This window comes from Chenopodium album, chromosome 4, assembly GCF_948465745.1.
Source record: "Chenopodium album chromosome 4, dcCheAlbu1.1, whole genome shotgun sequence".
NCBI classification, from domain to species: Eukaryota; Viridiplantae; Streptophyta; class Magnoliopsida; order Caryophyllales; family Amaranthaceae; genus Chenopodium; species Chenopodium album.
The window spans coordinates 10,768,243-10,789,753 of NC_137837.1; the positions used below are offsets into that span (position 1 = coordinate 10,768,243).

The 21,511-nt window shown below is 34.3% G+C and overlaps 1 protein-coding gene across 1 annotated transcript; it reads right to left on the reverse strand.

Annotated features, from left to right (window-relative positions):
- Positions 1–12,597: 12,597 nt before the first annotated feature.
- Positions 12,598–17,299, reverse strand: LOC145628894 (putative serine/threonine-protein kinase WNK9). The gene is made up of 7 exons (XM_081681327.1): positions 16,830–17,299; positions 16,669–16,706; positions 16,225–16,452; positions 15,734–15,954; positions 14,647–14,804; positions 14,081–14,519; positions 12,598–13,970 (listed from the first exon to the last, which is right to left on the reverse strand). The coding sequence occupies exons 1-7, from the start codon at positions 16,902–16,904 to the stop codon at positions 12,904–12,906; spliced, it is 2,226 nt and encodes a 741-aa protein (XP_081537453.1). The 5' UTR covers positions 16,905–17,299; the 3' UTR covers positions 12,598–12,903.
- Positions 17,300–21,511: the final 4,212 nt, after the last annotated feature.

Sequence of the window (21,511 nt, forward strand, 5' to 3'; positions counted from 1 at the left end):
CTCCCTCTGCTGGGCTAGCCAGCGTTGGGAGTTGAGCCAGATGTTCCCGAAGCTGCTTGAAGGCTTCTTTTTGCTCTTCCTCCCAAACGAGCTCTTTTGTTTTTGGGAGTTTCAGGGCTTTGAAGAAGGGTAACCCCTTATCCGAAGCTCTGGAAATGAACCTCGAGAAGGCTGCCATTCTTCCGGTGAGCCGCTGAACGTCCCGCTTTGTTTTCGGCTCAGGAAGGTCAAGCGCTGCTTTGACTTTGGAGGGATTGGCATCAATCCCCCTCTTGCTGACCATGAACCCAAGGAATTTCCCCGACTTCACGCCGAAGACACATTTCTTCGGATTCAGCTTCATTTGATGCTTTCTTAAGGTGGCGAAGGTTTCAGCCAGGTCCTTAACATGGTCCTCGGATTTTTTGCTTTTGACGATCGAATCGTCAGCATAGACTTCCATGTTTCGGCCCTTTTGATCGGCGAAAACTTGATCCACCAGCCTTTGATAGGTTGCCCCCGCATTTTTCAATCCGAAGGGCATCATTTTATAATTGTACACCCCGGCGTTCGTGACGAATGCCGTCTTTGCTCGATCGTCGGGGTGCATGAAGATCTGATGATACCCCGAGAATGCGTCCATGAAGCTAAGCAAGGCGTGGCCACTTGTCGAATCGACTAGCTGATCGATCCTCGGCAAGGGATAGAAATCCTTCGGACAGGCCTTATTTAGGTCCGTGAAGTCAACGCACATCCTCCGGGTACCATTGGCCTTCTGAACCATCACCACATTTGGCAGCCATTCTGGATATTGACAAGGCTCGATGAAGCCTGCCTCCAGCAACTTTTTGACCTCGGCTGCGATGTCTCGGTTCTTATTAGCGGAGTAATTCCGCTTCTTTTGCTTAATTGGTCGACACGTTGGGTCAACATTAAGCTTGTGGGAGATGAGGTCTGGACTTATCCCGGGCATATCAGCTGCCGAGAAAGCAAACACATCTCTGTTGTCCCGAAGGAGCTGAATAAGTTCACAACGGGTGTTCGGATCAAGGTCCATCCCGATTGTTACACATTTCTCAGCGTCTCCTTCGGCCAACTCGACCGTTTCAGTCTGCTGGTCCATGTCCATTGCTGATGGACTGGACTCTTCACAATCTGGCCTGCTGTCTATGTCAGCAGGCGTCCCAGACTTTTTGTTCTTCGGCTGGCTCTCTAAGTCTTTCGGCTCAGATGGAGAGCTAGCCTTTTCCCTTTCTGGCCCTTTTTCTCTGGGCACAGATCCTTGGGCCGAAGCACTTAGGCCTTTCGGCTTTTTTGTGCTTGGCTCTCTTTCTTTTTCTTTCTCCTCCTCATCCTTGTCGTCGTCATCTGGGCGACTAGTGGATGGCTTGAGGTAGTTGCACCTTCGGGCGTCCTTTTGGCTGCCATGGATCCTTTCGGGGAAGCCGGCGTCCGAGACGTAAATCATCAGCTGATGATAGGTTGAGACGACCCCTTGGATCTCGTGAATTATGGGTCTCCCCAAAATCACGTTGTACACTGAAGGAGCGTCAATGACCAAAAATTCGGTCATGACGTTCCTGGCTGCCTCATCGCAGCCGATGGTGACAGGGAGTGTCACCTTCCCGTCTGGATAAGTTGAAGCCCCGTTGAATCCGGATACCGGGTAGGGTACCGGCGTAAGGTGCTTGGGCTTCAGCTTGATTTGATTGTAGGCCTTTCGGAACAGAATGTTTGCTCCGCTGCCACCGTCGACAAGGACCTTGCTGACGTCGTGGTTGGCCACCGTGGCGATGATCACCAACGGATCCTCGTGAGGGAATGTTACCCCCCGGCAGTCGGCGGCTGTGAACGTCATGTTCGGCACCGGCGACTGGGGAGGCTGAACGTCAGCGTTGTTCACCTGGTGGGTCAGAGCCCTAAGGTGTCGCTTGTGTTCCCTCCGAGAGCATGTTCCTCCCGAGATAACATTGATCGGAGAGAATTTTCCCTCCGCACTTTTGCTGTTCTTCCGGGGGAAGTCGAGGTCCTGCCGAGAGTCCTTTGCTGACTTCTCGGCCTCTTTTTTCTCGCGGTAATCCGCGATGTATTTTTTCCGGTATCCCTTCCGGACCATGTCCTCGATCTGGTCCTTCAGCTGGATACATTCCTCGGTGTTATGTCCCGGTGATTTATGGAACTCGCACCACTGATTTTTATTTTTTCGCTGATACCACTCTGGGAGTGGTCTCGGCTTTCTGTAACTCTGCTCCTCCTTTGTCATGCTGTAAATTTTGGCGCGTGGAAGAGAGAGTGGAGTATAGGATTCATATCTGCCTGTGAATGGGGCAGATTTTTCCTTCTTCGGCTCGTAAGCCGAAGATTGCTCCGAGGCTTTCGCCTTTCCCTTTGTCTTCTGGCCCTGGCCTTCAGACGAGGGTGTTTGCTTTTGCTTCCCTCCCCCAGATTGAGGTCGGGTTTTTGTTTTGTTCCACTCTTCGGCTCGGATGAATTTATCCGAGGCATTCAGAGCTTCTTCCAAGGTCTGCGGGGTATGCATGACCATGAAGTCTAGGAACTTCCCAGGCTGAAGGCCATTCTGCATTGCAAAAACGGCTAGCCCCTGGTCCAGTTGAGAGACGCTGGATGACTCGTTACTGATCCGGGTCAGATAGTCTCGGAGACTTTCGGTCTCCCCTTGTTGCAGACCCATGAGTTCTGCAGTAGTCTTCTCTCGGCGGTTTGCCGTGGAAAACTTGCTCCTAAATTTGGAGGACAGATCATCCCACCCTGTTATAGAGCCTTGTTTCACTCCTTTGGAGATCCATGCTTGCGCGACCCCCTTGAGAGTAGTTGGAAAATATTTGCACCAAGTCGCTTCGGACCTGGGGCAAAGATGCATATGAGCCTCATACGAGGCAATGTGGTCCTTCGGATCCGAAGTCCCATCATACGTGATGTGCGACGGTATTTTAACCGTGGGCACGTGCTGTTCCAGTATCCATTGCTCGAATGGGGAACTGGTGGGTAGCATAACGGCCTTGCCCTTGTTCCTGGCCGAAGGGACCGCGCTCCGCCCTCTTAGAGAGGTAGGAGTGGTTTTCGTCCCTGGCTGGGAAGTTTGGGCCTCGGCTGCAGGGAACGAGAGGCGACTGTGCACGCTCGGTTCCTTACCGCCGAGTCGGTCGAGGACGCTTTGGCGAACAGTCTCAGGTTGTTCTCGGCGAGCAGATTCTGGCCGAGAAGCTGAGCTGCTGCTCTTATGCGTTTCTGGTCGGGAGGTTGAGGATCCTCTGAAAAATTGAGGGTTCTTTTTCCTCTCTCTTTCAGTTCTCCAGGTATCCTCTTCCCACTTTTCCAGTTCCCGGAAGGAAGGAGGTTTCCCACCATCATGGTCTAGCTTCCTCCGCTGATGCCAGGTATGCGGAGGAGTTCGATCGCGAGGTGGAGGCATATTTTGTGCCCTCATTGCCTCCATGAGCACTGCCAGCGCTCTCGCCACCTCCTCCGAGCTGGGCCCCGTCAAAGGGGTCCTCGGCTGAGTGTGGGAATGAGAGCGGATGGTCTTTGGTTGGCTTTGGGGCACTGAATGAGTCCTGTGATCGGACTGACCTCTGCTAGACCGAGAGGGACTCGGCCTATGATGAGAGTTGTGAATTACGGGAGAAAGGGAATCCTCCCTGTATGACCCTCCCCCCGAACTGGCACCCTTGGGAGAGTTCCGGTCCGGTGAGAGTGATGGAGTTTTAGGCTTTTCGCCTGCTCCTTGACGGAGGCTTTTGCTCTTGCGGTTCTTAGCCATTGTTACTAAGAGGATTGCAAGATGATTTTGATTAGAAATTTGGCTTAAAGATTTTTGAAAGTCTTCCCCACAGACGGCGCCAAATTGTTTCGGGTGAAAACAATGGGGCCTCGCCGAAGGCCCACTGAAGTGGTGAAGACTGGATTCGGTCCAAGTGACGTTGGGCCGAAGGTTTCCTGCACAGCAAACACACGTAAACTAGCCTCGGGGGTGTTGCCGAGGAAGGCCCCTCCGATGCTAAAGTCAGTACAATGTGTAGAGAGAGAAAGCTATGCAAGAGAATTAATTGCTTGAGGCTTTGTGTGAATCAATCCATCTGTACGAATGTAATATTTGTGGCTTTTATACCTTTGCATATATGGAGAATTTGGGCCTTGGCCCAATTGACATGTCTTGTGGACTGATCTTGACTTTAGCACAATTGGAGAGTTGAACCTTGACCTTGGGCTTTTAATTGGATCATTTAATGTCTAGGCCCAATTGGACTAAATTGGACCCAAACAGTAAATTTTAGCAATGGTGTTGGAAACAAAAATGCATGCTCCAATATAGAGAATAAATTTCGAAAAAAATCTTCATTAAGATTATGAATGGTTGGTCTTTTACAGTTCATTCCATTCAATCATAGGAATTTATTATGATAATATCGCTTTCATCTATTCTATTGAGCATTGAAAACTAGTTGAGTACTCTTAGAGATTACTCCGTATTAATGATGGTTTGCTAGAATTTATGACAAGCTTTGCGTAACTTCGATTTGAATTTATAACTTCAAATTAGCCTCACGAGTGATAGCTGATATGAAGTTTGGTAATCGTCTATGGAGATAGGCTTTCTCATTTTTTCTAGAGACGTAAAGAATAATGATGTAGAAGGAATTTAAAACTTGTAACGTTGCAAATATGAATAATATTATGTTCAACACCATATACCATCTATGGAATAATTAACTATTGTGTAAGACAAAGTGACTTTCGTCTCATTTTGTGCTAATACTTGTGAATTTGTGATTGATCCTCAAAGAAGCAATCAAGCAAGCATAGTAGATGTACGCTATTGATGCTAACTTTTTCTAAATCTGTTCAATGAATTTGTAACTTTAAATAGAAAAATATGTAAATGACTAAGACTATATTGTCAAAAATCCTAAAGGTTCTAGGGTTCTACAAATTTGATCAACCTTAAATATCTTTAACTTATGAGGAAACTAATACACGTAATTTTAGAATTAGCTACAAGCATACGACTATATACAGCATAATAATCTTAGACCACCCAATAATTTCTCAACAGAGTCCTTGATTGTTTATTAAGGGCTACATATAAGCATTAAAAACATTCTTGAAAATTGTATAAATTGTATAAAACACACTAATTACACTGATCTGCGTGTGTTTTTGTCATGAATTCCCAGTTTTATACAATTTTTAATAACGTTTTTAATGCTTATATGTAACCCTAAGGATTATGTATAACATTACCCTTAAAATTATACTCCGTACAAGTTAGGCAGATTTTAAAAAATTAAATAAATAAATAAAATAACATTGTGCACAGAATTTGCTGAAGCGCATATAGCTAGGTTTTGACCTACTAGTTTACAAGTCCTCGATCCAAAAAAGCAGCATCCTGAAATGGAAAAATGAAAGGGAGAGGTATTGTAACAAAGGGACATATGACAGTTCCAAGTATACATCGAATGGTCTTGTAAGTAGTCTATGGGACACAAGAATGAATTGAAGTTGGCTCTCAATCAATATCGATCATTCGTTCATTTCTACGTGGTATATTAAATGCTTTGATACGTTCCAAATACACATCACCTTTAAAAAATGTCGGGTTATTGATCAAAAATTCCTACACTTGTTTGGTTTGCCTTTATTTATTAATTTTAGTCGAAAATCTACTACTGAATTGGGATTGGTTGTTTCACATTGAATAACAAGAATTATTGAATGAACAATATTTATGTCTAGTAAGTTACAGAGTAATTTACTTTTATATAACCAATTGAGTTTAGAATAGAATTCGTTTTATATGAAGTTAAATTTTCTTTAACTATTCCTAAAATTAAACGAGCTACTCTACTTAATTTATTACCATCGTGGAAACCTGATACTTTAATATTTGGTCAATCAAACTCCTCTAACGAGGGATTGGTCATAGATATGTGATTTCATACAGATCAAAAGTGTCATTTTATTTATCCATTTTTAAATTTATCACTTAATACCACCGCACACATGTTTAACAATAGAATTATTCACGGAAACTTACATATAGCTTTCTTATATATTTACCAGGAATTCATGATTCATTATCTTTACTATCATTTAATATCATCAACCAAATTATTAGCCGTTTTTATAACTTATAGTACAAACTACAAAGTGTTGTCATTAGGATATGATTTCTGCCTCAATTGATAATGTGGATCTAACGTTACTTTCATGAGCATTAGTTGTAGAATGGTGGGTGCAACCGAATCTCTCTTGTAATATTTAACTGGATTCCCATGCATGTATCATTCAATACCATTCAAATATTCAATCTCTTTAATTTATATTCCTACGTTTTGTTTTATGTAATAAGAATCAATAGATATTTTCAATTTTTTGTATTATTTTTGTAAAACTTTCTAAAGATGGTAGACAAATTTGTCATGAATAGCCTCATCATGATTAGATACATTTTTGTCCTTTGTAATATGGTTGATTATATTTGACTTATAGTCCACCTTGGAATGTAATAGAGTATGATTTAATTTAATGCCAAAGTCCAACATTCAGAATAAATTAATAACCTTTGTAAAATTATATAGTACTCTTATGATAAGAAGGTTAAAAACCATCAATCATGCTCACATATTTATTTCCATCCATTGTATTTCTCAAAAAGTTCCATATCTAGTCAGAAAATACCCATCAAAATAATCTTTAAATGATCCATATCAGTAAAGGTGACAATAAGTTGTTAGAAATTAGGATTGATGCAATGGAGTAATTTTTAATTCGAGTTAAGTATGTCCATTTACCTAATTTTATCGATCAGTTCGAATCAACAATCAATTTTTTAGACATTAATTATAAGTTTGGGTTAGATTATATGTTATTACCCATTGGACTAAATATTTAATAGACATTAATCAAAATTGTCCAATATTTTGTCTACTTGGTAATAATGTCTAAGTTTAACAAGAACAAGTAATACAAGTAACTAAGCAACTCCAACAGCAAGCTAATTGCCAAATTAGCTTGCCATGCCACATAGAATTGCAAAGCTATTCTTCATTCTAGCTAATTTATGCCACAATGGTTAAGCTAATTAGCATTTAGATTTTTCACCTTTATTTTTTAAATAATTAGTATTTTATTAGAGACAATGAATTTTTAAGCTAATTAGCTTAGCTAAGCTAATTTGCTTGGCATTAGCTTGGCCAAGCTAATTATTAAACTATCCTCCAATGCTTTGGCTATTAGCTTGAAAATTATTAAAATTGCAAGCTAGTCCCTAAAAGCAACCATTGGAGTTGCTAAGAATGTTTCAAAATAATAATAATAATAATAATAAGTAATAATTAACAAGGTTTTTTTTTTGTTTTTGTTTTTTTTTTTTTTTTTTGAAACAATAAAAAATGACAAGTTAAAACTATGCAATAAATCTACTATTTGCCTATTAGCTTGACCTAATATTACTTGTCTAGTAAGTAATCATATCACCCATTATTTACTTCTTAATACAAATCACAAACCTTCTTAATTGAGTTTTGAATACACAATTTAAAAACAACAAAAGACAAATACGTCAAATATTTAATATGAATAACTAAATATGGCCAAAAATAAAAATAAAAATAAAAATAATAATAATAATAATAAGAGATGAGATGAGATGTAAAACACAATGTTGGTAGATGACATGTCGGCCATGCATGTAGCATTAACAAAGGTAAAAAGTTGCATTACATTTACACTATAACGTCGGCGGTTGGCTGTTTGGTCCATCAAATCCTTTATAAACTCATGATTGGATTATTTAAAGATTAGGATAAAAACTTTGCTAGCTGCTGGAAACCAATAATAATAATAATAATAATAATTACAGTTTAATTGTATAACCAGTATAGACTATAGAGATATTACCTCCGTTTATTATTAGTTTACACGTTTTGACTTTACACTATTCACATATCACCTTTTGACTATGTTTTGTGATTTAAATGTAAGGAAAAATATAGTTAAGTAAGATCTTGTTAGATTCGTCACCATGTATATTTTCATAATATCAATTATTTTTATAATTTTTACTTATCGATAATTAAAGATATTAATGATTTAATTTGTGCATTGACAAACGTAACTAAATAAACGGATAACTAAAAAGAAACGGAAGAAGCATATACTCTAGAGTAACTTTATAAAAATTTTATATATTAACACGGGTACAATTTTAACTTCCATGATGACTAAGTATTGATAATGTTCCCATTACTAGAGGGGTCTAAAAATGGATAGCTTTATTTTATTTACTTCGTATAATTTTTGTTAGGGAAGAATAGGTTTAAAATTTAATGAATTACAGACGTGCAAAGACTACTTTTATCAAAAAAAAAAAAAAAAAAAAAAAGGCTCACGTAATAATATAAGTTAAAAACTAAAAATTTTAAAATAATTAACCTGGCCTGGTGTCCGTGTGCTGCATTCAACATGGAATCTATCTTTTATTTTGCTTTCTGAATTTTTTTTTTAAAAATTTACAAAAATGTTTGCGTCACTTTGCTTTTGTGTTTTCTGCCCTTTAATGGAACACAGGCGTTGTCAAATAATATCACTCTCTTTTGTGCTTATTAATGAAATTAATTAATTAATTAATTGATCATGATCGTAAACTACTAAAAAAAAGCATGTCATCTATCCATCATCATTATCTTCACATGATTGATATGAAGAAAATAAAGTTAAGTATGTTCCAAAAGTTATCTAATCATGACCTAACCTACCAATGCCATCACTTTATTTAGTCTAACCTCATCCTAATAATTCTTTAACCATTCACCTTTATATAGATACATGCATGAATTAGAAAGTTCTACAAGAAAGTCATTTATACTATTTTATATCGCCTTAGTTTAATTTCTAAGGGGTTGTTCTCATACGTTTATTTTCAGTTCGATCAGTTCAGTTTTTAGTTCAGTTCAGCTCAGCTCAGCTCAGCTCCTAATTTCCTTCCCTTATAAAATATTCAATTTAGTTCAGTTCAGCTCAGCTAAGTTCATCAGTTCAGCTGAGTTCAGTCAATGAGAACATACCCTTAACGTTTTATGCTATTAATTTAACATTAATTGGTCTGTATTTTATTCTTTATACTTTAGTCTTAAGAGTATTTCTTTTCTTGTTAATTTGTTATCCAATATTACACTTTTATCCCTTTACCTACACAAATGTCTCCAATTTGCAATATCAATGCTAATTAGATTCAAATATCATTCAATTGATATTGCTTGTTAAGTAAATTTTGGTTAAAGTAATGTACTTTGAACAAGAGAGAGCATGAAAATTTTGCTAGTCCAACCTTCTAGATCGATGTACGCTAATTAAGTTTTCAAAATCCCTTTTACCGATTTCCTTACCTTGGTTTTATACAATTGACTGCTTGCAATTTTCAAAAAGGTTGGCCTTGCTTAATGGTGCTTGAATGTTGAATCTATATGTTTGATTATTAAGACCAAAGTATCTAAAAGATTTTACCTTTAGCTTTCAGTCAATATGTCAACTAATTCCTCTTGTACTGTTCATCCTATTTAAAATCTTTCATGAGCAAAAAAATAATAATAAAGAAAAGGGCGGAATTAGAATTAATTAGATGATTTTAAGCGAAATGAAAGCATCCTTAAACAGATATAATAAAACGTGTTTTATTATATGATGAAGTTAGCTATAATAATGTTTAAAGGTGTATTATTTAAGTTCTATACATTAGCATGTTATGACAATGATTTTCTTAATAATTTGCATTTATCATTTTGCCACCTTGATAAATTTGTTGCAATAATGAGAAATATGATCATTTACAATATGTTTTGCACGCACAATCATTGTGATAATGTAACTATAAATGAAAGACATTCCAAGTTTTATGAGAAAAGGGGTGGATAACCTACAAATCCATTTATTTATTTTTTGTATTAAAAGTAGTTGTAGTTATTGCAAGAAATTCTGCCTGATTGGACAATTGGATAATGTAATTTATTGTAATTTTGCCTTTTAGGGTATAGTTAATTAGTTATTATTGGCTCACAATGAGTACATCTATATTATTGTGTATCCCATATAAATGCACCTAATAAACTTTGATATATGTTTCCTTTGATTGGTACATGCATCAAATGTTATGTGCAATATAATTGTGCATTAAACTCTTGGAGAAAATTTCTACCAGTCATACACAAATTATGTTTCCACCATCAATTAAAATTTTTAGTTAGTCTTGTCAATGTTATATGAATGAGTTAAGGGTAACAGTTGTTGTAAATTGTCGAGCAATTTATCTTTGTTATTAGAAACTTGTTTCAAACTATTTCTTCTGTTTCAAATTACATTAAATTATAAAAAGTCTATAAACACACACTTGACACTTCAAGAAATAGAATAGAGAAGATAAATAAAAAATAAAAACTTAAGCTAAAGTTCTGAGTCATTAGATTATTAACTCTATCGCTTGATTTCACTTTGTTCTGCTATTAGGTCATTCAATCTTGAAGGTGTATCAATGTCATATTTGTGCTAGAACTCGTAGACAAATGGAGGATGATTTTTTATTTATTTTTTTTTAAAAAAAAAAAAAAAAAATTAAAGTAGAAAGTTGGCAATCAAGAAGTGGTAAATATTATGTATTGAAAATACTCATTATATATAATTTATACTACTGTTTTGATTAAGGATTCATAATGAATTTACCAAATTAAGTTTTAAATTTTCTTATACTCATTCTATCACTATGCAATATAAAAGATCCAAGTGAATATAATACGCATTAGTTTTACTATTATAACTAGTTATTGACCCGGGCGATGTCCGAATCATCATAAATTATAAGTTTGATTAAATTAATTTAGAAGAGTTAATGTTGAACAATAATAATAACTAAATAACAATGTTATAAGAGGTCAATATGAAAAGTTTTTCAATTAAATTAAAACACTACTATATTATATAACATTAAAGTTAGACCAATGAAGTGTTTTTGTTAAAGAGACTAAACATTACTACAATTCAATATGGTGAGAGAAGAGGGATGACACATAGGATGACATGTAGTGCATATGTGGCATATGAGTGACACATATCGTTAGCATGTTGTCCCAATGAGTTTTAATAATATTATAGATATCGTAACTTTGTAGGTTTTTTTTTTCAAACGAATTATTAATTTCAGATGGAGGCAGTATTTGAAGTAAGAGCAATAAATTCAATAAAATTATTGCAATGATGTTGAAAAAAATAGATTCATGGGAGGAGCAGTCAAATTAAAAATCATGATCATGTGAAGGATCATGATAATGTGGACCTTCAATTAGTCCCAATACATAAAACCCACATCTAAGTGGGCCCGTTGAGTAAGAGCCATGCTGCAAGTAGTAGATTACATGCATGAAATTGTGGGGTCCCTCTTCAAAGCTCTTCTATTATTGGAGTAAAATTTAAGAATTCATTTTTTAACAATAAAAAAATACAAGTATATTTATTTCATTCCAATAATATTACAAGAATGAAATTACGCATCTCAAAATACATTAAATTTTATAAGAGTAATAGTTTTTTTAAAAAAAAAAGTTAATATTGTAAAATCATTTTATGAGATGAATCTAACAAGTTTTCATATGACTATATTTTACTTAACGTATGAATTATATTATATGGTCGAGTAATAAATAGTGAAAGAGATTAATTGTTGTAATATTGAGACGGTGGAAGCATTATATTAAAAATTTTAAAATTGGAGTTTCTTTCTAGTATGGCAGCTTATGTAAACTGACAAAGCCAGAATAATTGAATTGAATTTCATCCATCACTACTCACTCACTCCTATTGTCTTTTAATGCAAACCCTCTTTATGAAGTCCACCTTAGATTTTGCTTTCTTCTTTGGTTGTTTTTAGGAATGGACAGTGTGCAGAACATTGAATCCACCTCAATATCCTTATAATTCTTCTCTTACTTTTCTTTTTTTATAAAAAAAAATAAATTATCGTTAATCTATAAGACATAAACAAGAAAGGTAAAGAAGAATAAGGATCTATTCTGATTTATTAAACTGAGCTGAATTGAACTGATCTGACTGGAGCTGAACTAAAATGAACTGAACTGAACTAAACAGAGCTAAAATGATTGTTTACGAGAATAAGAAATTAGGAATTGAACTAAATTGTAATGATTGGAGCTGAACTGAAATTAAGCTAAAGAGAACACGCCCTAAGATGAATAACAAGAAGGAATATGTCAATTAGGTTCACAAGTTAAGCAAGAACAAAGGTCTATTGATTTTAAGGAAAAATGGTTGCATCGCCTAAGGGCCTGTTCTTTTCAGATTATTTTCAGTTCTTAATTTCCTTCTCTCATAAAATATTCAATTCAGTTCAATTCAGTTCAGCTCATTTCAGCCAAGCAGAACAGGCCATAAGCTTATTTTAAAATGCATTCAGATTCGAATGTATATAATCCTAGAAACAAAGTTCTTGATTTTAAGCCACTCAATATAGTAAACAGTCGAAACTCCATTCGCTTTGTTTTTATTAGATCTTTGATAGTCTAGAGATACTGAATTAGTCACCTTAATTAATTTGACAAAAAGGAAAATAATTTATATTATGAGAAAATTAATTATAAGATAAACACATTTCCTTTCCTAATCTAAGGTAAATGAGTAATGTACATGGATGCCAAATGGACCCAAACATCGCTAACCCGGGAGATTTTACAAGTCTCTCGAAAAAAATTGACTAAATATCTCATAAATAGCTACCACAACTCCTCCCAATTTCTTGACAAAAATGGGGATACTGATATGGTTTATACAGGCCAGGCTCTATAATTGGTATCGAAGTCGATAAAAAAAAAGAATCATATAAACACCTCACAGATTTTATTATATATAAACAGCATCAACAGGAAGTGATGTAGTCCTGTGAAGAGCACTTGGTAAGAGTGAACCAGTAAAGTTCTTTGTAGTAGCCAAATTCTGTGTAGTATAAGAACCTTCCATCGCCTCACATTTCTGAATCCTTGGGATTCTTGAAATGGGGCAGCTCTTTTTTAAGTCTTCGATATTTGATGAATGCTGAACACTCCTCTCAAACTCTGACTGCAAGACACTTCTTTCGTGTTTGGGGCAGCTCCTGTGTAAATCTTCGATGTTTAATGAATGCTGAAGACTGTCAGACTCTGACTGCAAGATCCTTCTTTCGTGTTCTAATAACAGGTTAAGGTGTAAAGATTGTGTGAACCTGTCATCTCCTTGATCTTGATCTCCATGACAGGAACGTGGAGTTGACGGTTTTGATGAAATCCCGAGCTTCTGGTCTTTGGCTTCTCTCAACTCTATTTGGTATTTGGCTTTAAGCCATCTGAGCCCCCACTGAACTTCATTTTCACCATCATTGGATTCGTATTGGGTCAGGTTTTCTACATTATTTTCAACCTTAGGCAAACCAGGGTTACCTGATGTTTCATGCTCTTCATCAGAATGAATTCCTCCAAAGCCAGGTGAGCTAAGTTCCACACTTTCGCAACCATTAGTATGGCATGAAGTGGATAGTTTTGAAGCTTTCACTCCATGATCCTCAGATCCATCAACTTGAAATGTGATCTCTTCAAACCTTCCATGTATAGCAGCAGCACAACCATTAGGGCATTCTAAAAATGCTGGATTGAAGGCTCCAGGATTGCTCGATAAAAAATCCATTAAGGAGCCTATTGAAGTATGGGTAGAAGCACAATTTTCACACAATTTCATATCAGAAAAGCAGGGAGTTTCTTCATATCCTGGACCTTTCTTCCAGCCAGGTACCAGTGCGGCTATTTCCCCATCAATCATATCTGCAATGCTAGTTACATCTTGATCAGTAATTTCAAGCTCAGCAACCATTTCAGTTGCAACACTTAAAGCTGTGTCCAATTCGATGTCAAAAGGAAAGTAAATATTCCTGATGCGTCCTGCACGAATAAATAATTTGACAGGCTTAGATCCGTGCACGTACAAAAAAAAGAACCAAAAAAAAAGGTTTACATGGTATAAACATAAATGAGAATATCAAGAGGATGACCTTCTTTATCAGCTATTCTAAGTCGTAAGAAGATGCTTCCATCTTCCCTTCGCTTTCCTTTAATAGTGATGTCGACATCTGCAGAATGGTCATCCTCATGGTGTTCAAATAAGTCAATACCAGAACTTTCAATCTCACTTGGATGATACCCCCACTCATAGGATTCCAAATCAACGCCATTGGAGTACCCATTAAGGTAGGAGCTGTCACTGTTGTAATGTTCAAGGAAAGAAGGCTGTCTCATTAAAGAACCAAGATCATCAAATTCACTTTGGCACTCAGTTGGCCTTGAATCATCATCATAATCATCAATTTGGAGAAATGGGTCATTCAAAAGTTCTCTTGCCGAGAGCCTAGATGAGACAGTTGCCAGACATTTATCAATGAATTGTCGTACCTCTGGATCTTTCACTTTGTACAAAGCATTAGGCTTCTTACCCTAAAAATTAGTAGTGTACGAATATTGATAAGAATATGGTAGTGTCCTTCCAAAAGAAATAAAAGAAAGTACAGAAGTACTCGAGAAATCTCATGGAGGGTTTTTGTTGGAGGAACAGAATTCTTACAGATATAACTTTTTTGTAGATTTGAGCCGGATTAGAGCATTCACTATATGGATACTCAAAAGTAACCATTTCCAGTATGCACATCCCAAATGAATAAATATCAACCAATTCATTGTATTCCTCTTCATAGACTTCCGGGGCCATAAACTCTGGTGTTCCTGAAGATTAAAAAAAAAATTCCACACATTCATCATAAAGTTTCTAAACCCATTTGCCAACAATGCCAGTAAATCTTCTACTCCCTATAATCCTATTCACACCAATAACTTCTAAACTCCATAAACCTTGTAAGTTTATAATTACCTAATCAGATCACATTCAGCTAAATGTCACAGCTGAATGACAGGACATCGAAACCTCATTTAAAATAGTAAAGTTGATTTATTTACAAAAATTGCATCAAAAACCACACCAAATATAGAGCAAGCCAAATGACAACAACTAGGGATGTTAATGAGCTTGTTTACTCCAATTCAAAGTGGTCAAAGCTCGATCAAGAGTGAGATCTTTGAAGCTGAGGCAATTGCTCGGAAGCTCAAAAGTAGTTCACGTCAACTTTTTTCTAGCATTCTTATTATACCTTGACATAACATAGCTTTGTAAATTAAAGAGTATTGATTTCAGAGCATGCTAGCAAAGATTGTAAATTAGAATATGGTGCAACAGAAATATTGCAACTTGAAGCTAAAGTTGCCTCATTGCAACTTATTGCTCAAGCACAGAACAACCTTAACCTAGGCAAGTAGAGCAAAAGAATATATTCTCCAAGCTCGACTAACTCGAGTTTGAACTATTTCAAGCAGAGCCAAAAAAGTCCCACGCTCGAGCTCAGCTCATTATTACCCCCTATTACCAACACCTAAGTCGACGGTGGGGTCAAGGCAGTCCATTACATAACCAAATCAGACACCATACATGCATAATTACATTATTAGAACAATGACAACTTAGTGTCACGGTATGCTTATTGGGGCATTGAAGAGGTCACAGGTCTGCAACTTTTACACCATACAAATGTCAACCTTCCAAGAGCAGACACAAAACCCATAAATAAATCTAAGTTAAGAAGATGATTGAAGAAGCATACCGACACAATGAGCAGCATGAGATTTCCTGAGTATTGCTGCCAAACCAAGGTCACCAATCTTAACTTCTCCTTGATTACCATTAACAAATATATTATCACACTTAAGATCTCTGTGAATCACTGGTGGGTCATGGCTATGAAGATAAAGTAACCCTTTTAAGATCTGCCTACACCAGTGCTTCACTGCCCTGATGTTTACTCTCCTATGCTTTAGCCTATACCTAACCAAATTAAAGATTGGCAAATAATAAGTAAAAAAGTATCAATAACATTATAAAATAAATCCAATTGGTCAAGGAAAAAGAAAAGTTGGCAGATGTTAATATCCGAGATTGATCAATGTGACACACACGACGAACAATACATATATATATACAGCTAATTGAAAATCACTCGCTAATCCAAGAAGCGGATTTGCAGCTAGTTCATGTGTGTAAGATTGATCAATCCCGAATATTAACACAGAACTTCCTAGAGAAATGTTGACTTACTGTCTTAAAGTGCCAGAAGTGAACATTTCAGTAACAAAGTTGATATTCCTCTTAGCTGTATCAACCCAGGAAGTGTAGAACTTCATTATATTCTTGTGTTTCAATGTTTTTAGTAGGTGAATCTCACAGTATAGCCTTTCCAGATCTTCTGGACTTTGAAGAAAATCATAAAGTTTTACTTGATTCCAAGCAACTTCAATCCCTTCATATTCATCAAATGCTCTATATCTGTCAACACAAATCACCAAAAAAAAAAATAATTAATTTACAAATCTAGCAAATACCCATCTCAAAAAATCACCCAAAAATATTTCCCATTAACAAAATAATTAATCTTGATGAGATAAATCAATTAAATCAGTTCTACTCATTATCACAAAAAAAAAAAAAAAAAAAAAAAAAAAAGAAATCTAAAATTAAAGGGTAGAAGTTCAGATTTCATACACTATCTTGGAAGCTCCTTTTCCAAGGATTTCATTATACTGCAACACAGAAAAAAAAAATCAATTTTTTTGAAAAAATTAACAATAAAACCCAGAAAAATCAAACTAAAATGGTAATCATAAATTTTAAAAATTAAGAAAAAATAATTAATTTCTGCTTACTCTGCCATATCTACCAGTTGGATCAACTTCAACGAACTCAGAGCACTCATCTTCAAGATGTGAAAAACCATTCATTTCCTTCACCAATCACTAACTCAATAAACCCCTTTAATTAATTTTCCCCCAATTTTTTCTTCAATAAATATATATATCTATAAAAATGTAACAGCTAATTTTATTTTTAATTTGATTTAATCTTTAAGCTCTGACACCACACAAAAAAAAACACCCACTTCTTTTTGATAAAAAGTTTGATCAATTATTCATGTGATGAGAAAAAAGGAAGGAAAAAAACGTTATGCAAGACATTTACAGAGCTACCCACTTCTAAGCAGGGAACATGACAAGCAAGAGAGAGAAAGAAAGAGGAGTTGTTTCGATTTTTATTTGTGTGTTTGGTTATAATAATACTGATTATCCTTTTTATTTCTCTCTCTAAATTTCGTGAAAGTTTTAAGTATACTTTTGTTGCAAATTATGAATCGAAATGAAATGAAATTTTGAGGGGATTATATATTTTTATATGTGTGGAGATTCTGGCACATTGGATCCAACTTGTAATACTCTTTAAGAGCGTGGTGCTCTAGTGATTACAACTTTCCTTCTAATTTTTTGAGATTTTAGGATTGATTCTAGTTACCTTATTTTGGTGGCTCTCCTATCACAAAAAACTTGTAGCAATCTTTTCGTGTCTAAGGGTCTGTTCACATTTACTGAACTAAACTAAACTGAGCTGAGCTGAAATAAATATTTTATGAGAGAGAGAAATTAGGAGCTGAACTGAAATGATTGGAGGCTTGGAGCTGAAGTGAACTGAACTGGTTAGAGCTGAACTGAACTGAACTGAATTGAAATTAAGTAAGTGTAAACAGGCCCTAAATAACTGTGATATACTAAGTGAAATTAGTTTTCTTATTGAATTGATATTAATTTTACTGAACTTAAATAATATTATATTAATTCTCTATTACTCCCTATGTATTTAAATAAATGAAACATTTTTATTTTTCGAATGTGTTTAAATAAATGAAATATTTCCCTTTTTTTTGTATCTTCTCTCTATTTTATTAATATTTTTTTAGTGGAGTATTTTTTTTTTTTTTGAATAATATTCTCTCTAGATTTTAATAGGGAGTAACATTCTACTCCGTACTAACTAATGGTCCCCACAAAATTCCTTACTCTTTTATTTTTCCTCGACTTATACCCCACTATTTATTATTTTATTAAATTTAACTAGCTTTTCTAAAACTTCATGAAAGTCAAAACGTTTTATTTATTTAGACACAGAGGGTAGAGGGAGTATATTTTTTTCTATAATGTTATTTTCCTTACTAATTTCAAACTAAAATTATTTTTAATCAATTAAAACTACTCCAATTTTAATAGAAACTCATTTTTACTAAACTCAAATTATTTTTATTGAATATTAGTTTTTTTGTTTAATGTAAATAAAATAATGATTTATCTAGCATTCTGCACTACTTTTTTAAATTTTTGAAAAAACCACAAGGCTTCAATCTAAGGGTCAGTTCAAGTTTACTGAACTGAGCTGAATTGAACTGAATAGAGCTGAAATGAATATTTTATGAGAGAAAGAAATTAAGAGCTGAACAAAACTGATTGGAGCTGAACTGAATTTAACTGAAATTAAGTTGAAGTGAACATGCTCTATGTTTTACTAATTCAACAATATATGAATTTACTTGAAATTTTTTAATACTCACTTTGTTCTTTATTAATTGTCCTGTTTGATATCAGCATGCTTTTCAACATAATATTGCAATTAAAAGATCTCAATCTACGTATTGTATAAAAATGTAACAATTATATATCTGGAAATTAAAAATCAAGACGAATCTACAAATCTCATATGAATATGAATATATTTTGTAATATATATCTTATATTCTTATACAATAAATATTAGATTCAATTTTTATTGAAGTCTCCTAAGATTTTACATAGGGCAAATAATACATTAATATTTGGTTGATTTTGAATATATAACACATACCGCCTCTGTTTTTATTTAGTCAACACATTTTGACTTTAGCACTGTTCACACACTCGCCTTTGACCATGGTTTGTGCTTTAAACGTAATGGAAAATATAGTCATGTGAGACCTTAGCTTGTTAGATTCATCACGATATATGTATTAATATCAACTTTTCATAATTTTTTCTTAATGGTAATTAAAGATATTAATAGTTGAATTTGTACATTGGCAGCAAACGTGACTAAAGAAACGTGACAACTAAAAAGAAATGGGGGAAGTAGTATATAATGGGGTTTATATATGGGAATATAAAGGAAAATGCATGGTAGGGTTTGGTTATGTTAAAATTGAATGAAAAATAAATCAATTTGAGATGGAAATTTTATTTAAAAATAGTATAATATTTTGGATGAACTTATTATTTTTTTATTTATCTTGGGAGGGCGGGGGGACAAGGGATAGTAATACGTTAGATTTCGTTTAGGCCATGTTCACTTCACCTTATTTTTGGCGAACTTAAATTATTTTTACTGCATTATATTGAAACTGAAATTATTTTTACTGGATCTCCATTGTATTTATTATTTAAAGTTATTGATTTTACCTACTGAACTAAAATTATTTGTAATGAACTGGAATTAATTTTGCTAAACCAAAATTATTTTTATTGAAATGAAATTAATTTTACTAAATATTAATTTTTTACGGTGAAGTGAAGAGGGCCTTAATTTAACTTTTTACACTAGATAACATATGATTAGATTAGGTAAAATACGTTGTAAATAAGTTTTGATATTGTATTGCACTTAAGTTTTGACACACTCATATATAATTTTCTATGGGTGGCATTCGAGGTAGCACTTGATTAGGTCAAAACACTAGTTAATTGGATAAATTATAAGTGCTTGACAAGGTATTGGTTCAGGTAATAATTAATAGTAAAGATAACAATTATGATCAAACTTTAAATATATTACTACTTCAAATATAGCAGGTACGGAGTAGCATTCAAATTATACCTAAGTTAAACAAAAATATGTGGCCTTTCTTTAACTTACAATTCCAAAAACTATTTTTGCCCAACACTCATACCGTCAACCTTCACTATAATTTTAAGCCTTTATCAATATAAGCTATAAACTATTTGTTGCTTCGATGACTACCTGATGTTTTGCCAAAAATATACATCAACTTACTCCATTTGTCCTTTTTAATTTACCATGCACTTTCCATTTAGGTCTAGCTAAATAATTTACTTAATTATTTTGATTCATTTTAGGTTTATATATTTCTCTTTATATTTTGAATTAGGCCTCACAATCACTCATTTATCTATTCGATCTCTCTCTACTATTTCAATTACATATGAGTAGAATATTGCGCTACACTAATCAGTGGAATATAAAACTAATACCATACATTAGGCTAGTTTTCAATTTTTAGACGGATATATTCGAAGAGATTGGTTATTTTGTGCTCATTTACTCATTTTATACTCATTTCGTCACTTGTAGACTTTAATATGAGGGATATTGAACAATTGATTATTAAAATAAAACCATGTATATACACCTAACTTTAAATATATCCAATATAAGAAGGATGTTGGGCCACAAATTTATTTGTAACATTATTTATGTAATTTATATTATGCTAAAAATATTGCTTGTATAATGATATTGATTCTAGATCCGTGAGGTTTAGGGACCACAATAATGTACACTATTTCTTGATATTTTTAATATTTCCACTGTATACACTAGTTCTTGATATTTTTCTTTTCCTTTTTTTATTTTTTTATTTTTGGATTTGGAATTTTGGGTTAACATGAAAACAACTTCGTATAAGTTAATATTTTGCTGTTGAATTTTGGCCATTTGATGCAATTCAGTGGACTTAACGTAACTTATTCAAGGCTATACCACGGGCGCTGACGGATGTATACGAGGAAGCCAGGGAAAATATAAGTTGTTGTTTTTGTCATTTTAAGTTGTTGACAATATTCACTTGCACCATTTAACTACTACATATATTATGGATTTTATTCGATATTTTTTAGTACAAAGTATAGGAAAGGTTAATGATTTTGTCATAAATTTATATATTTTCAAAATATCAAAATTTTGAAATAGGTTAACAGTCAACAATTCAACATCATGCATTAATAAATATATGTATTAATTCAAAACAAAATAGTTTTGTAGTAAAAAGATTAGAGGAAGGAAAATGGAATAACATAGATTTAGATGATGAAATAAGTATTGAGAGGATAAAAATAATACCTCAATCGTCAATATGACAATTACCGAAATAAACGTACGATGACAGAAAAGAAAAAGTCAATTGCCTATAAAAAAAAATCCTAACGTATTGATTGTGAATCTGGCAAAATCTCCTTTTTATTTCTTACATGCTAGCTAGGACATTGAACGGGAGATAATACATTCGATTTTAACAATAGTGACGGATCGAATACCTAGTGTATTCTTGTTAGCGGTCATGCCTTAAGAGCCTCAACTTACATGTTTTCGAGAAGCTAACAAAGTCGTGGACTTTTAAATACTTTATTTCACAACCATTGCACACCAAAGTCAAGATTATATGCACATTAGTGAATGTCTACATGCACTACTCCCTCCGTCCTTTTTATTAAAGTCTCATTTCTCTTTATTATGTGAGTAA